This window comes from Rhipicephalus sanguineus, chromosome 3, assembly GCF_013339695.2.
Source record: "Rhipicephalus sanguineus isolate Rsan-2018 chromosome 3, BIME_Rsan_1.4, whole genome shotgun sequence".
In the NCBI taxonomy this organism is placed as follows: domain Eukaryota; kingdom Metazoa; phylum Arthropoda; class Arachnida; order Ixodida; family Ixodidae; genus Rhipicephalus; species Rhipicephalus sanguineus.
This window is the reverse complement of record NC_051178.1, coordinates 41,095,578-41,118,673: the sequence shown is the minus strand read 5'-3', so window position 1 is coordinate 41,118,673 and position 23,096 is coordinate 41,095,578. Positions and strand designations below refer to the sequence as shown.

The window sequence follows — 23,096 nt, the reverse complement described above, 5'->3', positions numbered from 1 at the left end:
AGCCCGATGATATCTCTTTCCCAAAAAGTTATATAGATACAAGATTTGGCAGCTTGGTAGATAAGTATGCGAAGAACGTAATGCAGAATTTTTGTCGCTCTGCTACAAGGCTTTTTTGAGATAAAGACCTTCAAAGTAAAGAAAATTTTGCCGATTGGTCCGTTTTTGAGGTTTTTTATAAAAACATCTACACTACACATAAAAACTAAAAATAGCTGAGCAGAAGCAAAAACATGCATACATTTAGGTAAATAAATTTCAGCTACCTAACTTTAATATATTTTGTGCAATTCATAACGAAAGTTGGCCAAAACAGCAGAGCGGATGAGCGCTCCACTCCACCTCTTCGTCATTATTGATTTCCTGTGGTTCGAAAAAATTTTTGGTGGCAAAACAAATTGCGGATCTCTTTTTTCCACTCATCAGGCAATAATATATAAAATTTTAAAATAAGTTTGAGAGGTCGACCAGCCATCGTTTGTTCGATCTTACGTGGAATCACCCAGCAATGGGTTTGGTTTGTATGATGCCGTGCGTCATAATTAACAATGATGAAAACGTGATAGCTTCGCGTACCGAGAATGTTCTTTCCCCGAGGAGTGTTGAGACCTCCGAACGAGAAGGTGTGCGAATGGTCCGCCGTCACGACGACCATCGTGTCCCCGGAGGCCCCGAACTTCTCCAGCGTGTCGTCCACGGCCCGGTCAAGCTCCAACATTTCTTCAAGAGCGAGGCCAGCACGGGTGGTATGGTGCGCATGGTCGATGCGGCCACCTGCGAACCAGTATAGCTGGTATTATGCACTGCTTGAACTACACGAATGCGAATGAGGAATGCTCATGTAACGGGCAACGTGGCAATGGTGGAAGCTCATGTTGTGATTTCAGATTTACGCTGTATTCTACGTCGTGGTGCTGTTCGTGCCGAAGCGCTGTACCAGATGTTTGTGCAGACAGTGCTATTGGAACTTGGTCCAAGCACCACAATTGCAAACACCTTATTTTGGTTGAAAAGGATTGGTAATATAATGCGTCCAAAGCGCGTCCATGTGTATGTGGTTTAAGCGTATACGCATTGTTGTGAGTAAGATGCTGAATGCGTACGCAAGTTAGTCGCTCCCTGATCGACAAGTGTGAGAGAACACGAACGAGAGCTTTTTACTTGCATGTCATTTCAATGACAGACGCCACATAGTGCAAGAAAGCTGCATAGCAACATTCCGGAGCGCTTCTGTTGGCTTCCCCTACATGGCCTGTTAGGTCGGAGGGAGTGTTAACGGGAAGCATTTCTTTCAGGTTATAGTAACGCCATTTCAAAGTGAGTGGAAGTGTTCATCTGAGCGGCAACAGTTTGCGCTAATGAGTCGGATACGACGCGTTTATCGATTATGTGTGACCGTCTGCCAGTTCCACGAGAACTGCCGACATCGTGTTCAGAAATGTTGGCGCACATCGCGATACCGCTTGAAGCTTCTTTCTTTTTTTTTTTCTGATGCGTTCTATTGCTGGGCTATTTGCCTGTAAACATATATAGATGAAATGAAAATTCAACAGTATGCCAGCGAGCGCGCTCCTCCATGGCACAGCCTTTGAGTGCACGTGGTCATATGTCCAGTCAGGTGTGACCGTAGTGGCGCCGCGCTACACTGTCAGCAAAAGCTACTTGAAATTGGAGACCTTAAGGCTCACACGCCTTGACAGCTTCCTTTCACCATTAAATTACTATCTGATGCTAAAGGTACTTTGTGTCGCTGTGTATCTCCGCGTGGCCTTGAAGCGAAGAACGGATACCCGGTGGCAAGCCGTGCGCAACTTAGTTGTGGCGTTGCAGTTGTGCACGAGCTAGTGTGCCTCGATGTGTGTGCCCCCCTTAGGATGTTGACATTCTTTGAAAGGGCTGATGCCACCGCGACGCCATTTTTTGCCCCGCGTCTCGCGCCTTTCAGCGGAGCCGCCGTAGAGCGGCGAGACGCCGGTAAGACGCCGTTGGCTCAAATATGGCAGCCGCGCCGCAGCAGACGGAGCAGATGTCCTCACCCTAAAGCGGACAAAACGCGCGTCAGGGTTCCCAAGCACAAGCCTAGAGCGAACGCGTTCGTCGGCTCGTCTGTCTACCCATCCGAATGCCCTTCCCCAGCGTCCGAGGTGAAAACGCAAGGAGCGCGCACATATGCTAGCAGAGGAGCACGCGAGCGCGAGCGTCTGTTTGTGGTTTAGGGGCCTGGCGTTTCTCGTGTCGACTGTGGCGACGGCTTCTGTAACTGATTAAACGACGGTAGTAAGTGCTCGCAGCACGAAAAGCACGACTAGCCATATCGTTCGGTTGGCAAACTGTGCTTCGGCTACGAGGGTAAACAAGAATAACCAGGTAAACTAGCTTTCGCTTGAATAACCGGGCCTAACCGAGCTAAGCCGCAGCCATTTTTTTTTCTTGTAGCAAGAAGACTTTAATATTTCTTGCTTTGTGTTTATGAATACACATTATATCGCTATAATTTCTTGCCTTGAGCTTCTAAGCGCTCTAATGGTCCTCAAAAATTCAGGTGATGGTTATGCAGAAGGACTACATCCTGAGCTGACTGAGTACGCCACACAAAAGGGTACTGGGATTTACTAACTTTAAGGTAGTAAATGCTTGCCAGAATATTCACTATACCGACGCAGTAACTGCAGGTAGTAACTACCAGGTTAGCACCTTTACTACCATGACACTTACTACAGTTACCACTTGCATGGAAGCAGTAATGCAATATTAGTGACTTTGCTATCATGAGAGTGATTACCTCAATTTTTGGCTGAATCTACTAAAGATGAAGAGGCTAAAAAAGTGAACCGGAACGGCATTAACTTGTTACAATAAATAATGCTTCCTTCATTTGATTACCCTGACGAATACACACCCTAATGAAATCTTTACATGACAATGTGTGCTAGATGCATGAATGAGCTACACGCACACATATATGAAAGCTTCTGCGCTACATGTACTTTAACACAAATTTCAAGGCTATCTATTGCCCTACTTGGAGGCAGCACATTTTTTACCGCTGAGGAGTCGTAAACTTATACGTAGGCGTTTTGGACCCATGTTGTAAAATTTTTACTACATTCATGCGTGGCCATGGCGTAACACAGAATTGTTATTCCGACACGATCAACATATAGTTTGCCTACATTTTGGTAATTTGGGAAGTAATTCAGAATGAATAAATAATAGCGTACACTAACCTTCGACAAGCAAAATAAATCCCTTCGGTGATCTTTGCAAAATTTCCAGTGCAACTCTCGTCATCTCCGGTAAGCTCGGTTTGGTGGTTTTTAGGCTTCGCCGCTCGTACGAGTACGGAAGGTGGTCGCTGTCGAAGAGACCTGGAACAAAAACAACGCGTTCTTCTATAAGGGACACAGAAATGTATTTCTATTGAACCAGAATGAATGAAGGGACGAAAAAAAAGATTTTGGTGTGTTTCCACATGAAATTAAAACAATAAATCCACAAAATAGTGCGGAACAGGCGACCCTGCAATTATAATTGAATGAGTCGTGTTTAAACGTTTTTAGTAGGCCCAGATAACGAGGAACGGCAGAAACAAGAGACGGCAGAAACTTATTCACGACCAAAATTCTCACGTGCTACTCCTAGACATCGCTGACTTCTCCCATGCCCAGTATCTAATGACCAAGCCTCTAGAAATATCCAAGCCACCAAAGGAAGCCGTCCACGTTACCTCGGCTCTTGATCTGGCTGCCATGAGTGCTGCGACCGCTCTCCTTGGTTCATCGGCCACCTAGCACGACAGCGGCGCGGAGCTCTTGCGTGCCCTCCCGCAATTGTCGCAACACCTCGACCGCTTGCAGGCTCTGAGCATCGGTTCCATGGCTTCCAGGATGACGTGGATGTATGGGTGGCGACCATCAACGCGCTGGGCTCTAACCATGCCTGACCAGAAACTCAAGAAAGGCTGGTGGCCATCGACCGCCTTCGAGGTGGTACCGCGGCGTGACAAGTAAACAAGTGTGAACCAAAGGCCATAGCTGGAAGCGATTGTCCGTATTATTGCTTTTTCGGCCGGATTTGTCATACAAGCCACCAGAATCCTTTCCAAAGACTAACCACGTCAAGGGTACCACTCCAACAGTACAGCCGCAACAAACTCTCCCGGCGGAACGGCTGTGCATTGCAACCCACAAAGAGACAACTTGGCGGAATGCCCCGCGGAGGAAACCAAAGCAGGCTGCAAGGTGGGCTTCGTGGTCCAGGTCTCAGACTCGTGGCCTCGACCCACCACAGGACCTTCCTTGCCAGACACCAAGACAGTCTCTGAGTCACAGCGCTCGGTGACGCTGGCCCCAACCTTACCTCCACTTGGAGAAATGGAAATACCAGCACCTGTAGAGCTACCATTCTAGAACTCAGACCTCCCGATCAATCTCCATAACCGGATGGACGTTCCCTTACCTTAGAATGGTCTGCCCGCTGATACCAAAAAGGTTCTTTCTAACTAGTCGGTGCCACATCTGCTGACTTCGCGACAGTCATTGGCCGAATGTGCGAACGTTTAGCTAAGAGAAGCCGAAGCAGTCGAAGTTATAATCACCGATGTTCACTCAGCCCGTTTGGTCAAGATCTGGGCCTATAGATCCACCCCAGGCCGACGGAGCCGGCATCAGCTCGTTCGGCTACATTGTATGTGAGTCGGCTGACGGGGACAAACGCTCAATTCTCACTCTCGGCCTACCGCCTGAGTGCGGCGCGCCTTACCGCGAAGCGGCCCTAGTTACCTGGCGATCTCATGCTAATCGCTCGGACCGCTACCAGCTCGGTAGAGGCAGCGAGTTAATTTTGATCAATCTAGGCAGTTGCTATGTTGGGTGCAGCTATGGTCATGGTCACGCGTGGGGAGGCGATCCATCAGAGAGCATGCTTTGTCATTGTGGTAGCAAGACAGAAGAGTGCAATGACGGTGAGGCAGAAGCAACTGTGCGAATTCCCGATGAGCACGTCTCGCAGACTGCCTGAACTCGCAGGCATGCTCCTCTTGGCAAGTATTTCGACGCTCTGCAAGCTGACATGGATAAGCGTAGTTTAGACCTGAGCACGAAACTCTGACGGCGTAAGCTCCCGCTGGGCGCCGGGCGAAAACGACAACACAATGAATGGCGTCCACAAGGGCTCTTATCGCTTGATTTCTAATGCAAGTTGCAGCGGGACCAAGAACTGCCTCCGCGAGACAGCGAATGCCGCCTTCAGCCGCACTATAGTGCTACCGATGGTGGTTCCGCGTCCAGGACCTGTGGGTTTTCGAAGACCTCGGCAGCAAAGCTAAATCAGTCCACCGGAAGCATTAGTACTACAGATGGCGGTGCAGGGCCTTCTTTGTTTAAAGATTTTTCATCTAGCTACTCGCAAATAATGTTTAATGTAACAGTGAAGATTCAGAAAACTAGAGTAAGTCGTAACTGCAGGGGAACCATTATTCGTTTTTTATATGAATCTGCGAATGGCCCTCAACTCCTACCTGGAGTTGCGGGAGGACCACCTCATGAACCAATATACATGGCCCATGCAGACGGCGCCTGGGCGCCGCCTAGAAACGCAACATGCTTGCACTCCAGCTGAGGCGGAGCATATACTAAAACTGGGTATGCTCTGGGTCTCTACGCTCCCCAGTAACATGGGTACACAAACGCGCGAAAGTAGACGACAGGCGTGGGTTCGGCCGCTTGAAAGATAACATGGCTCCCGACCTGGTGTATATTACGTAGACATAGCAGGACCTTCGCCCAAGGGATATTATAATGCCGCAGTAGTTCACCAGGAAAATCACGTCGATGCGCTATCTTTCCGAGCACAAAATTCAAAGCGAGCTGAGGAAGTAGCGATAGCGCTTGCTGCCACGGATCCCGATTAGAGAATCGTAGTCATGGACTCCCGAAAAGCATGTGCTCATGCATTACTTGGCAAGGGCGACATCTCCCTTAGCCAGCCAAATTCCAAGACGGGCTGTCACTGATCCAACTCCGAAACGTATGATTCGGGCTCCTGGCCATCAGGTTTTCCGTGGTAATGAGGCGCTGCGCGGGTGCCCGAGCGCTTACCCACAGGGCTCCTCACCCCAGCTCTTACGACTCGGAGGCCAATAAACGGCTGCTGCGGTTCAAAGAAATTATCAAATATTAACGCGACACTAACCGCATTTTCCCGGTTGCTGCAAATGGACAGAGTACGGCGGAGGAACGACCTTTAAGGTGCCTGCAGACACGTATTCTACTCTTTCCTGCAATCATGGAGCATAACCGCACAAACACGGATGGGCGGTGCCCGCACTCTGTGGAGACTTGCGATATCTTCCGCATGGTGTGGGCATGTACAAAAAATCCGCACCAGCCCCCTTCTTCTAACCCTTCCCCAGAGGCATGAAAAACTGCCCTCCTCAACTGCTCCTCGCTGGAGTGCTAACGGCCTCTGGTGAGACGGGCGTGAGATGGGGCCTCGTCATGCGGTGTCCCGAACTAGGGACGCCGACCACGTAGCCGGGTCATGATTTCGTCGCCAAACTCTTCTTTACAATAAATGTTTTCATCATCATCATCATCCACAATTAAAGCAGTTCTGATAATATCATTGCGTCTACTGCAAAAAAACTCTCTGCGCCCATGCGTTTACTTGTTCAGCACTGTGTTAAAGGTTCTGTCTTGATGCCTAAAATGTTACACCTCAAGCAAAAGCCTGCTCGGTGTCGTAATGTCAATGCAGTTTACAAAGGCACATTCAGACAGTTATACGCGCCCGCAATCTTTCGCCCGTTTCTCAGAAGAGTGTCAAAGCTCCGTTGTAAATGCGTTCTGTTTAACTCACCCAGGAGATATTCCGTGTTGTTGGGATTGACAGCATGAAGCTGCTTGCGGTTCCAGATGTACTTGACGTGCGCCGAGTGTGACTTCTTCTCGTCCACCCAGTCCTTGATAAGGTTACGGCCATCCGACCGCTCTCCTGGTCTGTCCTCGTCATCTCGGAGCTCCTTGTCTAGAAACGCGCTTCGACCACCGCCCATGATCACCTGCGCCATTTATCCAGTTAAGGGACGCAAACTCGGTCCTTGCTTTGTTTTCATTACATTTGCATGTCTGAGCACCACGAACAGCTACACAACAGCAAGCCGACCAAAGTGCGGCGTAAAGCGTGGTAGAAATTGTTCAAACAGTAAGAATTCTTCTTGATAAGGTTCTTTCATAACAGGAATGTAAAACGCGTCTTCATCTAAGTGTTTACCGCTTTCTTGTATGATAAGAAATGCAGCATGTACAGTGCGCATTGCTATTAGACCACCATGGCATTCATTGACGCACATGCACCCCAGTTTACACCTAGTGTCATGCCTTCTACATCCCGACCATTACGAAGGTTGACCATCATCAGCAAGCCCTTTTGGCGGCTAAAGTGACGGATGAAGCAGCTTGGCCCCACGAAGGAGGGCGGGGGGGGGGGGATGTGAGAAATGCTGAAGCCACGAACGTTCGCAAAACACTAACAGTCGGGCCGAAAAGGCTTTATATAAGCCACTTCTAGAACTTGCGGTCCTGTGTCACAAGAAGCACTCTTTTCGCAGGTCGCTCGTTCGCTGAGGCTTGTATCCAATCGCTATATCTTAACTTCAGTAGACCTGATTTGCGCAAGTGATGTTATAGCGCTGGGCAGCGCTGCCCTTCTAGTTCAAGGTTACTTTAGTTCATACACCGTGAGAGAGCAGCTGTGGTTTTACCTCCTGAAACACAGCAGCTGTCCCACTATATATCTGTGAAATTAAAGTAAACTAAATGGTTCCGGGCACACATGGACAGCTTTGGGGGCGGCCTGCAGAATTTCAACGAGACTGCACACGAGGCGGCGCGAGGACTCATCGACAGCGTCACTCCAGTTTCCCCTGATAACCCTCATATAGAGTACAGGAATTAATTATTTATTTACAATGAGCTCTCTAAGCGATTTTACCAAGGTAGAAAACAGTTCCCCCTCCCGGGTAAGAAATTAACGCACACCCAACCGGTCAGGTTATACTTGCTCCAGACGAACTCTCATCCCATCCCCTGGCGCATGAAGCACATCGAGCCAGAATACGACGGACAATATTTGTGTGAACAGTGCAGCGAACGTGTAGATTGAAACCGTACGCTGCGTGGTTGTGGATCAGGTGAAGCTTACGTCAATAACATGAAACATTGGGATAAAGTCCTAAAAAGTGCTTCACTAAGAGACCAACTTCGGGCTGTCCAAGAGGCCCGCGAGGCTGCGGAGAGCTTCAGGCTCTGTGTCCCGATGTGGTAGGTGCACTCTACACCCGGCTCTTAGCCGAGTGTCCTTCAGGACACCTTCATTGGAAATAAAATTTCCCGCCACCACCACCAGCTGCGCTTCTATTTATGCGCGTACTAACTGAAACTCTAAGTTTATTCATCTCTGCTATGATTTACGCTTAACAGATTTAGTGAAAGAACCTACGTGAACTGCTACGAGCTCGTCAAAAGTCTTCGACTTAGTCCTTACATCGTCTCAAGTTGTGTTTTCAGCATTTACGTATTGCCTGGGCGAAGCGACCATTGTATTCTGTACCTTTTTTTGCAATTTCCCTTTGAGCGAGCACCACAGCACGTCGGTATTATAAGAGGCTACGCTAAAACACATCACGCCGCTAATTACGTCGAAATGCAATGATTCCGTGAGTCGATCTTGCACCTGTACTAGTGTAATAGCGTAGAAAAGAATTGCACAACCTATAGAGCTGAAATGCTTTCGCTTATCGCAGGGGACGTCAACCTTTTTAGGCGGATGGCCAAGTTGCATGAAGCGGGCACGGCGGGGGCCGCAAGGTGATTCGACCGTGCATGTCACCAGGTTCCAATTTATCAACATAGGCTAGAAGCAGTAAAAAAACTCTTGCAATGCGACTTTTTGTGCTGAGAATTCTTTGCCAACTGGCCAATGTCTACATCAAGGTTGTTCAATGACAAACGCAGAAGGTTGGGGCGGTGTTCGTCGGTTAGTTAGCGGGGGGGGGGGGGGGGGATGAGGGGGATCTCACGTCGTCCCAGGGGCCGCATAATACTTCCCTGCGGGTCGCAGCTTGCCGACTTTGGCTTATCGGAAAGTATGTGTCATTGCGTTAAATCCGTTCAGTGGTCGACTAAGTACCAAACAAGAATGTATTTCCGAAAAAGTGGTGTCATGTAATTAGTTGAGCGGTGGGATGCTCATCAAAACTGCGTCATTCAGTACAAGCGTGGAATCGAAGCGGCTAAGCGCACTTTTTTTCGGACATCCTTCATCGTTGCTTGAAAGAGGTAAAGGGGAAACACAAAGACGACATCCAACTGTTTGACGAAAAAGGCAACGTCGTACCCTCTGCGTTACTCTGCATGACGCATTTCAAGGTTCGCTTTCTAATGATCACTCCTTTTCATCAATCGTATTTTATTTTATTACCTCAATTTCCCGCGATGGGTCCATTCCTAATGACTGGGTTATAATAACAAAACTTGCTGAGGATTCAAATTATATGCACCAGGTGCCGATAGAATAGCCGCTCAGTTTTTTTTTAAATGCACTCTGACCTACTCATCTAGTATTTGGTCTCATCTCTTCAACGAGTCTTTAGAATGTGATGTGCTGCCCAACGACTGGAAGGCTGGTAAGGTGGTGCCTATTGTAAAATAAGGCAACTCTTCATGCGCTATCAACAAGACTCATTTTGTGAACCAACATTTCTTGTAAGCTTCTAGAAAACACGTTGTACTCTAACCTCGTGTTTTTGCTTGAATCTAATAGCATTTTAGCAAACATTAGCAACGCTTTAGAAAGCACTTATCATGTAAAACACGACTAGCTCTGTTTACAAACGAACCGTTATTGTTATACCAACATTCTTGCACAAACAGAACGCCTTCGACACCGTGTGCCATCGTATCCTTCTTCTGAAATTAAGCAGATCGGTATACCTTTGGCCCGTATTTACCTACATGGATTGAATGTTAACAACTGAGCTCACTTCGTAATTCATAGTACCTCCGTTTCACCAACTTGTTCCGTAACTGCTGGTGTGCCGCAAGGCACAGTCCTCGGTCGTTTGCTGTTTCTTGTTAATATTTATGATCAAGCACACAGTGTACCATCTAATATCCCTCTTCATTTTCAAGTTATGAATTCGTCCACTGCAATTTATTTGCAGTCACATCATCGTTACTAAACTGCAGTTGACGATTGCAAGTAATGTCTCCTACAGCTTCTTTGGCTATGCTAGTTTCATTAGGTCGTGTCTGCATAAAGAAAACGAGCCCTGGATCAATTCCGCTTCAATAGTTTATGCTTACTTGAAGCGATTCAGAACAGATGTGCGGGTTTCATTCGAGCAGTGCACCCGCCTTGGCCTTCCAGAAAAATCAATAAGGAAGCTCGCCAGCTGTTTCAGAAAATTTATTTTACTAATAAAAATAAACAGACGACCCTCTCGTTCTTGAACATCTTAAAAACAGCGTTGTTGTTGATTTTCAGGATTCAGAGTGGTGCATTCGGACGTTGTGTGTGATGTCGTCACATGGGTAACAGGGATTTAAGTGTGCGTGGATCTTCAAATGAAATTTAGTTGCGAGTTTAGCGCTGTGGTGTTTTCTCCTTCTTTTCTTGTCTGTGTCGTTCTTGCGCTGTTTTCAAGATGCTTTGAAGTACTATTTACCAACTAGCCCAGTCATCAATTCTTCTGCAGGACCTGCTCGTGCCATCACTTTATGCGTCACGGCGAATCGACCATAACAATAACGTGAATACACAAGTACCTAGCTGCCAAGGACATCATGTGAATGGAACCACCTCACCGACTTGGCCGCCATCAACCCTGATAATTGATCTGTTGAAGCTGCTTTATTTAGCATTTTAGAATGCCACCCTGTCCATAACGTCACTAGACATTGAGAGTGTTCGAAAAAATAAATAAGAAAGTAAATAAATAACAAACAAATAAATAAATAAATAAATAAATAAATAAATAAATAAATAAATAAAGTTTGATATTTTTGGATGTCACGCCGGTGTGGTTCCGTTTAAACAATATTATATCAACAAATGCTGAGTTTGTGAGACGTTTCTACAATCATATTTGCCTTATTCAAATCACTCCGCAAAAGTACTACAGCCACGACAGGCGCATCTTTAGAGTGGCATGAATAGCTTGATTAGTTGCTATGGTAGCGTGATTTATGAAGGCGTGGGGGAGTGCCGTGCAGACGTACCTGAGACCTGTGTGCCCCACCCATGGCTTCGCGTTTTCACCACGGCAAGAAATTATGGATCCATTGCTTCCACAGTACCTTGAATCGGGATCCCGGGGTGGACTGTATGAGTTGGCGCGCGATGTCCTTAGCGTTGCAACCTTCGGGCACGGACGACTGCCATTTCCGGTAGCCCGAATGAGCATATGCCGCTGCGGGTGTCGCGTCTGTCACTCTGGTCGTAGTCACAATGCCCGTCCACATGCCCGCCTCCTGCGCCCAATTCATGATGCTCGGCAGGTGGGTGGTCGGATCACTGTGGCACTGCAGCCTCTGCGGGAAAAATCGGTGCGATTTAATAGAACTGTAGTCATTGCACCTCAGGGAAATAGCCAACCTATTGCGTCTAATAATATTATTTCTTGAAGTTTTACGTCCGAAAACCACGTTATGATTATGAGGGACGTCGTAATGGAGGGCTCTCTGGCGTCCTTTAACGTGCACTGACAGCGCACAGTACACGGGCCGCTTAACATTTCGCCTCTTCCGAAATGCGACCACCGGGGCCAGGATCAAACCGCGACCTTCGGGTCACCAGCTCAGCACCGTAAGCGCTGCACCACCTCGGTGGACCAACCTAGTGTGCCATAACTGCTTAAGAGGTTATTGTACTAATAATATAATATACGGGAGCGTCACCTACACGTTCCCTACGGTCACATTCCGAAACGTAAGAAGTGGATTTCCCCACGAGCAGCGGTACTTCGAGAAACGCAGCCGGACAAGTCTGCGTCCCAAAACTGCATAGACGATGCCAAGAGTGCAGAGACGGCCGCGCCTCCGCAGTGTTGGCATCTTGGTTAGTAACAAACAGCTTCTCAAAAACATGTAGTCGGTTACACCGCTGAAAAAAATATTCGCCTCGTGCGCCACCGATGGCGGCGCTGCGAACGGCGCTCCGGTGCCGCAGAGGCAGGGATTCGGCTTTTGTCGTCTGCGAGGCTATGGCTAGAACAGCAGCACTTCCGTTATACTTCGCTCGCGTCACACGGCGTTCCTCTACTACTAGCTGTATCTTCTGATAGTTCTTTAGGTGGCTGCTAGCAGTACAGGACGTTAAGAAACGTTAACATTTAACGTTATCGTCTATATACCCACAGCCATCGCGGTCAAGATCATGCCTCCGAGTTCGCAGCGTCACTAACTGGGCTGCATGTCGTTGAATTATCTTACGTGAAAGCGCGAACGGCCCGCCAACTGAATTAAAGAAAGTCTACGTTGCTTTGGAAAAGAAGCTGGATCAATAAAAGTTAATGTTGTGTAAACAGACTTGAGCTGAATGAATAATTCACACTTCATTCCCAATGGTAGTCATGTGGACCTGTGTACACAAAACATTTGCCGACAAAGTGAAATTGATAACTTCATCGACCAGCAGATTATTACGGACAACCAGCGTAGATTGAGCGCGTTGGATGCACAGGTAAACGTGTTACACGTACTATTGGCTCCGAATGATATGCCAGCAGTGGTGCGCGTGGTACAGTTCGCACCCATATGATTAGAGATACATGCACTGCTGCAGTTTGCCGCTCGTGAGACACATTCAAGCTTTCGATCACGCAGTGCTGCCTAATCGGTTGTGCGGGCCTGTCAATGGTGATGACAGGACGGCGCGTACTATGCAGCTCCTAATGCTTGGGAAATGCGCTCCACCTTTCGTGTTTCATTTGACACCGATAGTACAGCTTCGTAAATAGGAAAAATTGGCGAATGTGTCCAGGAAGAGCAGAAAGGGAGCTCTTCCTCACCATTCTTTTTGCCCCTTTGGCTGCTTATTGCTTTTCTTTACCGCACTGCAACAAGGTTGAATATTTTAAGGTGGAAGCCTCAGATTCCGCATCAAACGCGAAAATTGACCGTCGGCATCCTTCGTCGGCAGCGTCAACACGAGTGACGCGATAAATCATCACACGACGGCGTCACCTTATGACGTCATCATGACACCACAGAGCGCCAAAATTTGTGACATCATAAAGTCGCTTCACATGACGACGTCCTCACATGATATCGTCGCTTTGCATTGCCTCCGTGATCTGTGGGCAGATCACAGAGGTAGTACATCGACAGAAGAAAAAGATGGCTTTCGCCGTCGAGTCACTTTACGCAAATGCATAAGGGACCATGAGAGTCATTTTAGCACAGTGATCGCACCACGCCCTATCAGGAATCGACCGTTGAGAGTGATTTACACTATTTTATTGCAAATCTATCTTATTACAGCTTTCTGATGCAAAAGTTTTGTGTTGATGTACGTTAGTATGGTTACACTAATGCTTTTCAAGATGAACGAGTCAGAAAATGTCGATTTATTAATGTAGAGATTAAAACATGTTCCATAAAAACAACTCCGCACAACTTACCAATACTTCATGTCACCGTCGTGCATCTCTGTTTGAGTCGTCCTCGTAACCTTTGCATTTATTGTTTAAATTTCAAGTACTCGCGACGCGCTTACAGAGCAGTTGTTGAAAACTAGGATTTAATCAAAGCTTGTTGCCAGTAACGACCATTTAATTTACTTGTATGATATCACACGTCGTTTCTCATGCACTTAAAGCTCCGAACAAAGGAATTGAACCGAAGGAGCAGTCTTGGCAACAGAACACGCGCAGCACGTGGCATACATATAGTGCGCTTTAAGGCAGACGCTGAAGCTGAAGCCCGAACGCTGAAGTCAGTGATCGAAATCGGGCCAGAAAGTCATTTCGAGTGCGCCACGGCCATAGAACAGTCGCAAAAAGAAATCATCACCATACATGCAGACGTGCACAGTGGTGGCTAGGAGATGACAGCAGGAGCAATCCACACTGAACGTGCTCCTGACGGCAATAACGCTTGATTTCGCTGGACATTTTGCTTGAACATTCAGAACAATTTGCTTTAGGAACTTGCCCAGTAATGTCTCGATAAGTCGAGCAAAACAGACTGGCCAGCAGCATCGAGCAGCCTTCAGATAGCGAGCGAGCGCGAAGAGCGGCGCCCGAATTCTCTCTCTGACGTCACACGCGAGAGGGCGCCACTCAGAGATCACGAGGTGAATAGACGGACTGTCCAGATCGGCCCGCGATGCGGCGCTCGGTCTTGGCCTGACGTGGTAGAGGCCCGCTGCGCGCTGAGTCGTGCAACTCACGACTGTCAATAAAGTTTTGCACCCATCCATCCGCAAAACAGTGGCGCGCCTTCAATTAACGTGTGTAAGTGCCGTGACAGCTGGCTTCCGTGCAAAGCACAGGTATTCTCTCGCTTACTGTCAATAATAGGCACATTTAAAATCAAGATTGCGTCGTTCTTGTCCAAAGTATTGCTTTTGGCTGCTACTTGTGTCAGAATCCTTGATGAACGTTGCTGGGATGCTCAAAATCTAGACTTAAGATCAACGACGCAGACGTATAAAGCAGCGTGACGTAATGCTTTCGTGACTAATTAAAAAGCAGTGAAGGGCAAGCTATACGCATAAAACGAGAACTGGAGAACATGACTTAAAGCTTCATCTACCTTACCTACTAGTCTATTTCTTTTATTTTTATTTCTGAATACTGCACGTCTTCTGCCGACTCTTACAAAGAGAGGGCATACAAGATCACGGGCATGTTGTAAGATACGGCATATGTTCAAGAAGGAAACAGGGACGACACGAGCACAACTGGAACACTTTTCAAGAGCAAATACATCAATAATATATTACCCACATTGTTACACCTCCCTACTCGATAAAAAGAGATCACAAACACCACACATAAAAAAAGTGTACAAGAAAAAAAATTTCCAATGGCTTAGCTCGGCTATGCCAGGATATACGTAGCGTTAGCAAATGTTCAGGTATATATTATTAGCGTTCCAGATTGTCTAGGATTATTCGCGTTCTTCTGTTCATTCTTCGTACGCTGAACCGCTAATTGCCAAGCAACTACTTCGGGATCCGATGAGATAAGCTTCTCGGCTCTTCTGCGCCGTCGAGCAGCATTTGCGCTCTCCTTCTCCATGGCGTCACCCACCTGCAAACACTAGTCAGAGGCGCTATCAAGTGGCCCCAGCGCAGTGTCAGACGGCGACTGCACAGCGAAGGCGAATCCTTGCAGCACTTTCACCAAAAAATTCGGCAGATCCCGCACCTTGTGGAAATCGGTTTCATGCGAAGCAGTCAGCGAGTAGTTCTATGCTGTGTTTTATGGCCTTGAGGCAAGCGTTACGAGGTGGATCGACGTTTTTTTGTAAGTGTAGTAGTTGTGTACACGTCGTGGATTTCCAGGCACGTCGACAACACAGGCGTTTAAAGGTAACCTATGGACTGACGTAACGTCAGCACTCACGTTAGAGCACATACGTGAGTATTATCGAAACGAAGTGCACTTTACGGTGCGATGATGTGAATATTATACGTAACTTTCGTAAGCGTATGCCTCCAGAAACGCTTAAATATAGCTTGCTGAATCATACGAATACAAATGTAGTGCTTATTAGACGGCTATAAAAGCGCAGACAGCGCTGTCACCACAATTGACGTTAACCCGACATGACGCCTGTATCATAGGACTACATTTGTAATGTGTTTGTGCACTCTCCCTTTTGTCCGTTGTCGTCGTCGCGTCTTACACTTCAAATATGCTGAACCATCACGCCCCGTCTGCCGTTCTTCCATCGTTTATTTCTTTGTTATAAAATTTAACCGCCAGTACCGCAACCAAAATTGACGTTGCACCGACGTTACGCCTGCATAGGGCCTTTTGGAACTCAGTTGCAAGGCCTGGCGTGGCTCTGTGGTAGATTACCTGACTGCCCGCAGAACACTTGGCTTCGATTCCTACTGGGATCCTGGTTTTTGTAGCGTTAGCTACACTTGCCTAGCCGGAGCAGATTTCGCGTGGGTCATCATGAGCCGTGCTGCGCATGCGCGAGGATCAGTGCGGAGCCGGCATCTCACGCGCTCTCCGCCACCACCGCGCGCGGCTCGCCGCTGCTGGTGGCGGAGAGCGAGAGGAGTGGCGTCGGCCGGGCAGACAGACTGGCGCCGGCGCGCGCGACTCGCCGCTGCTGCTCTGCACATTCGAGAGGGGTGACGTCGTAGCCATGGCGGCGCGCAGCTATTCGCCTTCGCTGTGCAGTCGCCGTCTGACAATGCGCTGGTGCCGCTTGATAGCGCCTCTGACTGGCGTTTGCAGGTGGGTAACGCTATGGAGAAGGAGAGCGCCAATGCTGCTCAACGGCGCAGAAGAGCCGAGAAGCTTATGTCATCGCATCCCGAAGTAGTTGGGTGGCAATTAGCGGTTCAGCGTACGAAGAATGAACAGAGGAAGGCTAAACGTGCTGCGGAGACACTGGAGGAAAGGGACGAACGTTTAGCAAAGCGGCGTCGCCAGGATGCTGAGCGACGTGCCCGACCACCTCTGCAGCAGCAACAAGACGCCGTCGATGACGTCAAGGCTCGCCGATCGACTGCCTATACTGTGAAACTTAGCGAAAGCGCCAGTGCGACTCGGACCTTCGAGACGGACTTCGTAAACAATCCGTTTGGATACGTGTGCGACGTTTGTGAAAGACTATGGCACATGAAAGACTTCAAGCCGCCATGTAGTGCCATGCGTGAAACGTTGAGTTTAGTGGCGGCGCCTGAGTGGGGTGAAACCGTGGCGCAGGTTTGTACAACGTGCAAGAACTTTCTCGTTAAGCAGAACATTCCGCTCTTTAGCGTTACCAATGGGTGTCGTTACCCGGCCATGCCGCCAGGTCTACCGGTTCTGAACGATGTGGCCGAATGTGTGTCATTGGAGCAGCAGTAAGCATGACAATCAAGCTAATCCTAGACATTCTGGAAAGCTCAGAATAATCAGCTGAACCTTTGCTAACGCTACGTATATCCTGGCATAGCCGACCTAAGCCACTGCAAATTTTTAGTTTTTGCATTCGTCGAGTCAACGCTGCCGATGTCGGCTTTTCTTAACGCTCTCGCATTTAAAGTACGAATGTTTGTCCTCGCCGCTCCTAGGTACATATAAACTGTCAATCACCTGTGGCGCATACCCGTATACGGCAGCCGCCCGTAGTAAACGGGTACGTGCCATACTAGTCTGGAAGAAAGGGTTTGACGACGTACGCAGCCGGATTTTCACGTTGTTCATGTCATGACCATACAGTCATATTTGTCAACCCTCTCACCCTCCCATGCTAATTTTGGTGTAAACAAAGGTATGGACGCGATCACGACAGCACCTAGACGTAGGCGGTTACATAGATAGATAGATAGATAGATAGATAGATAGATAGATAGATAGATAGATAGATAGATAGATAGATAGATAGATAGATAGATAGATAGATAGATAGATAGATAGATAGATAGAAACGCTCAAAGTACCTTGGGTTCGCTAAGAAATGCTTCGCAGTTAATAAATGTCGTGCGCCTGCTTTCCGATGGTGTAGGGCTTTTGGTTCACTTGTCTCTTCTCAACTTGAGCGCCGCGTGGGCGTGCTGTCTCTAAGAGGAGACATCAGTAGTTGAAATAGCGGCCCTCCAGTCATTACATGTGGAATGATGAGCAGAGGTGTCGCTTGAGCCAGCGTTTTCATAAAGGGATTTGTCTTCGCTAAGCTCTCCGGTCGAACAGTTTGCTCCAGCGACACTTCCTGCTGAACGAGTTCTCTCACATCACGCCTCCACTTTCCCTTACACTTCTGTTTTGTTTCGACTGCCTGTGCAAAGACCAGTGCTCAAAAAATGGGCAGTGATACGCCAAATGCAATATTGCTCATTTGCACACGCTATCTGCAGTATATGTACAGCGTCTGAAAAAAAAAAAATGTAGGATGTAGTGACGTTGCAGCTACCTTCACCGTAGAGTCCACGCCTAAAGTCTCGAAGTTGGCTTTGACGCCTGAAAGATAGGCGGTCGCCGTGTTCGCAGAGTCCGATGTCTGCACGTCGAGGCCGTACGTCGTGGCTAGCGACACGTGCGGAAACGTGTCCCACGCCAGTGCACTCTCCTCGCCGCTTGTGCGCCGCAGTCGCTGGCCCTTGTAGATCCGAGCCGCGGTCAACGTGGAAACACCCATGCCATCGCCGAGAAAAAAAACCACCTGGCGAGCACGGCGTGTGTTTTGGAGTAGCCTTAGTCGTTGCTCAATCCCCGAATGGCCCTGATCAATCCAGAATTCTCGGTCGGCTGCACAGAAAAAGGTGTAAAATTAGGAACCTCCTCGTGGCATGCAGACCGCAGTTATCAGTACACACAAAATTGTAGTGCAATGACGCAATACGCACCCGTTTTGAGAAAAAAACACGAAGATTGGACAGCGGAAACGTGAGACTGGCTATTTTTTTTATAAAATAGAGATTTCTATAACAATCCTATGACAGTCAGGCTCTTGATTTTTTTCGCTACAACGGGTGATATTGCGTCACGGCGCTCCACGGGTTGTCATCACTGTGTGAATGACAATATCTCGCCGACGTTTTTTAACTATTGCGCGTTTGTGGTTCTTCTTATCACCACTGCCCTCCTTACCATCCGCAAGCTAATGGTCTCACCGAGAAGACAAATCGCACTATTACGTATATGCTATCGATATATGGGATATGCACTGAGCCTTGATCCGCAAGCCGGCAACACCATCGCCGCGTCATTTTGCTGGTCCGTCCACTCGCGACGTCCGTGCTGTCCGTGCGTCGGCGCGCAGGGGGTGTACCGGAGGTCTGTAGTCATTCAAGTCGCCGTGCGGATCTCGGACACAGCGCGTGCAGCGAGTTTTTTGCGCGTGCGGCGAGCGCGCGGACCTGCAAAATGGTGACCCCGCCACTAGCGCTCCTCGCGGATGACGTCAAGTGCATACCCCCTATATGTTAATGCTGACCACAATAGCTTGGACGCCGTCTTACCTTTCATAATTTACGCATGCGATAGACCATTTTAGTTTAGTGTTACCGTGATAGCGGGGGTTAAGGGAATAGCCGCGGCGCTAACGTTGGCTGAGCACAGCGCGTTTTAGTATATCGGGACAGCGCAATAACGTTTACGTGCCCAAGCTCTCACTGTGGCGTCACCTAGCAGAGTGAAAAGAAAAAAACATGGTTGATCCCTCCGTCATAGGAATCTGTATAACATGAAAGTGAAACCGCCGCCGTACCTCCGCCGTAGCTGAGTGGTAGAGCATCGGACGCGTTATTTGAAGTTCGCAGGTTCGGTCCCTGCCAGCGGCAAGTTATCTTTTCGTCCACTTTACTTTCTTCACATTTATAATATAAGCAGACGCTTTTGCAGGCGCTCAATGTGAGCTAAGTTCAATTTCTCATACATTTTAACACGAAACAAGTAAAAAAAATAACAGTTACGTCTGTTTTCGTTAGCTTTGTCTTCTCGACGCGAGCTGGCGTCACGTCGTGCAGACGTCATGCAGATGCGTTCCGTTTCTCGGACATGGGCTCGCTGCTGTCTTCTAAGCTGCCAGCGCAGACTGTCTAGGATGATGTCCAGAATGGGAACACAGCCACTGTACCATGAGATATGCAAAATTGCTCACGTTGCATGACCTCAGTTGTTCCGGATTGCCAAGTTTTCTCGTGAACCGAAAAACGATTAAAATTTTCGGTTTTACTCTGGAGCGAAATAATAGATAAAGTTTCGGATATATTTTTTTCATTTTTTGGTTTTCGTTCCCTGCCGACACACAGCTTAAAGCGACTTAAAGGAACTAAAAATTAAACGAACTAAAAAGTCCTAAAACGAAGAGAAAAAGGAAACGGCAGCTCAAGATTAGAATAAAAAACCGAAACTGAAACGAAAACTCTTTTGGATGGATGGATGCTATGAGCGTCCCCTTTATAACGGGGCGGTGACATGTCTGCCACCAGGCTCGAAGGATAAAAAAAGAAAAAAAACTTCCTTGTTTAATGTTGTCCTAATGTCTTATCTACATTGATTAAATCTATGTTATTATAACAAAAAATATAAATTCACAGTCCATCTCTCTGCCTCTTAAGGCAGAATAACCTTTTTTCCCCCCAATTATTTATTTTTGTACTTTATCTCTACTTTTCTGCCACCAATACTCTAACCGTCTCTTACTTATTTCTATCGCGGGCGTGTTCAGCTTTCCATTGTTGTCCCTAAAACCCAAGGCTACATGTAGACTCGCGCCCACACGTATACCTGGGTGAATATCGCCACATTCAATCAGTACATGTTCCATCGTTTCCTTAGTTCCCCCGCAGCATGTACATTGTTCTTCTTCGTTACTGAATATCTCGCTTTATAACTACGCGTTCTCAGGCAGCCCGACCTTGCTTCAAACAGTAAAGCGCTTCCCCTTGAATTATCATAAAACCTTTCCCTCCTTATTTCGTTTTTTCCTTTTCGGTAGTTACTCAGAGCCGGCTTCTTTTCCATCGCTGTCATCCAATAAGTCCTCTCCGCCTCTCTGACCTTCCGCTTAATGCTCCTTGTTGCCATATCGCCCGCACTGCCAGCCGTATATTTACTGGTGAGCCTCCTAGTTCTTTTTCTCCACTGCGTGTCAACGCTTTTTCTATACAAATACCTATACAAATTCATTTTTTGGTTTTCGTTCCGTGCCGACATACAGCTTAAAGCGACTTAAAGGAACTAAAAATTAAACGAACTAAAAAGTCCTAAAACGAAGAGAAAAAGGAAACGGCAGCTTTATAACTACGCGTTCTCAGGCAGCCCGACCTTGCTTCAAACAGTAAAGCGCTTCCCCTTGAATTATCATAAAACCTTTCCCTCCTTATTTCGTTTTTTCCTTTTCGGTAGTTACTCAGAGCCGGCTTCTTTTCCATCGCTGTCATCCAATAAGTCTTCTCCGCCTCCTGTTTCGGCGGCGACATCTTGTGGGAAGCTGTGGAACTAAGTCACGGGCTGAAAAAAAAGAACAGAAAACTGGAGCTCCGACGCCAGGAATCGAACCGATGACGGCAAGTTGATGCCGCCCTCCGAACGTGAGCGATTAGGTCACTCTGCCATGTTCGACGCCTTGTCGCCGGGGGTAAGCAGGGGTTAATCAATATACGACAACCTTTTGAAAGACCGCTTTTCAATAAACGCGTTAGGGAAAAATGTTATGCCCATTGCGACAAGTTGAAAATGGCTTCAATCGAAAGCTGAGTGTCAGGACTACATGCGATGTACTGACCATCATTATAACATGCTTAGTTTTACCACGGTGAGCGTTTTTGTCTCGAAAAACAGGCCACGTTTTGCGCCGTTTCCTTAGACTCCCAATGCACAATTTCTAACTGCTCTGGGAACAACAATGAGGCTTACTGCAACATGATCGCTGCAGTCTTCTCGTGCGTTTAGGTTCCCAGAAGCGCTCTGTGGTCTGCGTTGTTCAACATTCACCTTCTATGCTTAATTATTCGGGGAAAACTCGCTATTTCCATTGAAAACTCGCTAGCTTCGCGCCGCGGCCGCCAGGGGCGCTGGATGTTATGTGTGTGAAGGAGGGAGGCATTTTACGGTCATTCAAAGGGAAGCGCTTTACTGTTTCAAGCGAGATCGGCTTGCCTTAGAACGGGTAGTTATAAAGCGAGAGTCAGTAAAGAATAAGAACAATGCACGTGCTGCGGGGAAGATAGGGAAACGGCGGAGCATGTTCTGATTGAATGTGGAGATATCCACCCAGGTGTACGTCTGGGCACGAGCCTACATGACGCCTTGGGTTTTAGAGACAATGGAAAGCTTAACACACCCGCTATTGAAATAAGTAAGAGACGGTTATAGTATTGGTGGCAGAAAACCATAGAGAAAGGACAAAAATAAATATTGGAAAAAAATAAGGACATTCTGCCGTAAAGGGCAGAGAACGGAGCTGAAAACTTGCTTTTTTTTTCTGGAGTAAAATAGTTTTAATTGAAGTAAAGACACTAGGCCAACGCTAAGAAAAAGAAGAGTAAAGGGGTTTTTTTTTTTGTCCAGCCTGGTGGCACACTTGTCACCGCCTCGTTATAAAGGGGGCGCTCATAGCATCCATCCATCCATGAAAAGGTTCGTCGGCAGTTGAAGAGGAAAGACGTGTTTTTCGAGAGCTCCGGAGTGACAGCGACAGATAAGCGTATTTGCATGATTCGAGCTTGCCTCTGTCTGTAGCTTTATGAGTACATAAGGCGCTAGCGTAAAGCTTCATTGGGTATATTACGTTGTACGGTTTTTTTTTTTGTGTAGTACTTTGTACTGTGGTTTTTTTTCCTACCACCACGTGGCTGAGGTCTGCGCGTAGACCGACCACGTGCATGCACAGTTGCTTTGAAGTGTAGCGTATTTATTTATTAATGTGGTTCTTTTTGGCTTAGGGCAGTGTATTTAAGTACGCCGTCATTATTTGTTGTGACAGTTGGGCATCGGCGAACTGATCTAGCCATGGTCAAAATTACCGTAAAGTGTCCAGGTTGCGGGGTAGGATGGAAAATGGAAGTTTGTGCAGATGAGAAAGGAGAAGAAGGTGACGCCAAGTGTAGACAATGCGAGTTCGAGGAGAAAATGGAAAACATGATGGAGTTCCAGAGTGGGCTCATGGCGAAAATCGCAGAGCTGGAGAATGCATTGGCGACAGAGCGAGAGAAAACGACGGCCATGGGAGAAAGGCTCAGGTCAGCCGAGGAGAACCTATCGAAGGTCATCAAAGCGAACAAAGAAGACGCAGGTGACGGCGGAAGCATTAAGGCCACGACCCCCCGTGGGGAAGAAGCGAAGGGAACATCAGGCATGACAAAGGCAGATACAGAGGTCACAGGGCCCAGCTACCGGGAAGTAGTTTTGAGGAAGGGAG

The 23,096-nt window shown here is 47.7% G+C and overlaps 1 protein-coding gene across 1 annotated transcript in view; it reads right to left on the bottom strand.

Annotated features, from left to right (window-relative positions):
- Positions 1-23,096, bottom strand: part of LOC119386578 (alkaline phosphatase) — a 46,801-nt gene that overhangs the window by 8,333 nt on the left and 15,372 nt on the right. The window contains exons 2-6 of the mRNA XM_037653867.2: positions 18,144-18,478; positions 11,358-11,591; positions 6,859-7,060; positions 3,228-3,368; positions 577-774 (exon numbers count right to left, since the gene is read on the bottom strand). Coding sequence (XP_037509795.1) covers positions 577-774; positions 3,228-3,368; positions 6,859-7,060; positions 11,358-11,591; positions 18,144-18,478 — 1,110 coding nt within the window. The remainder of the gene's footprint in view (positions 1-576; positions 775-3,227; positions 3,369-6,858; positions 7,061-11,357; positions 11,592-18,143; positions 18,479-23,096) is intronic.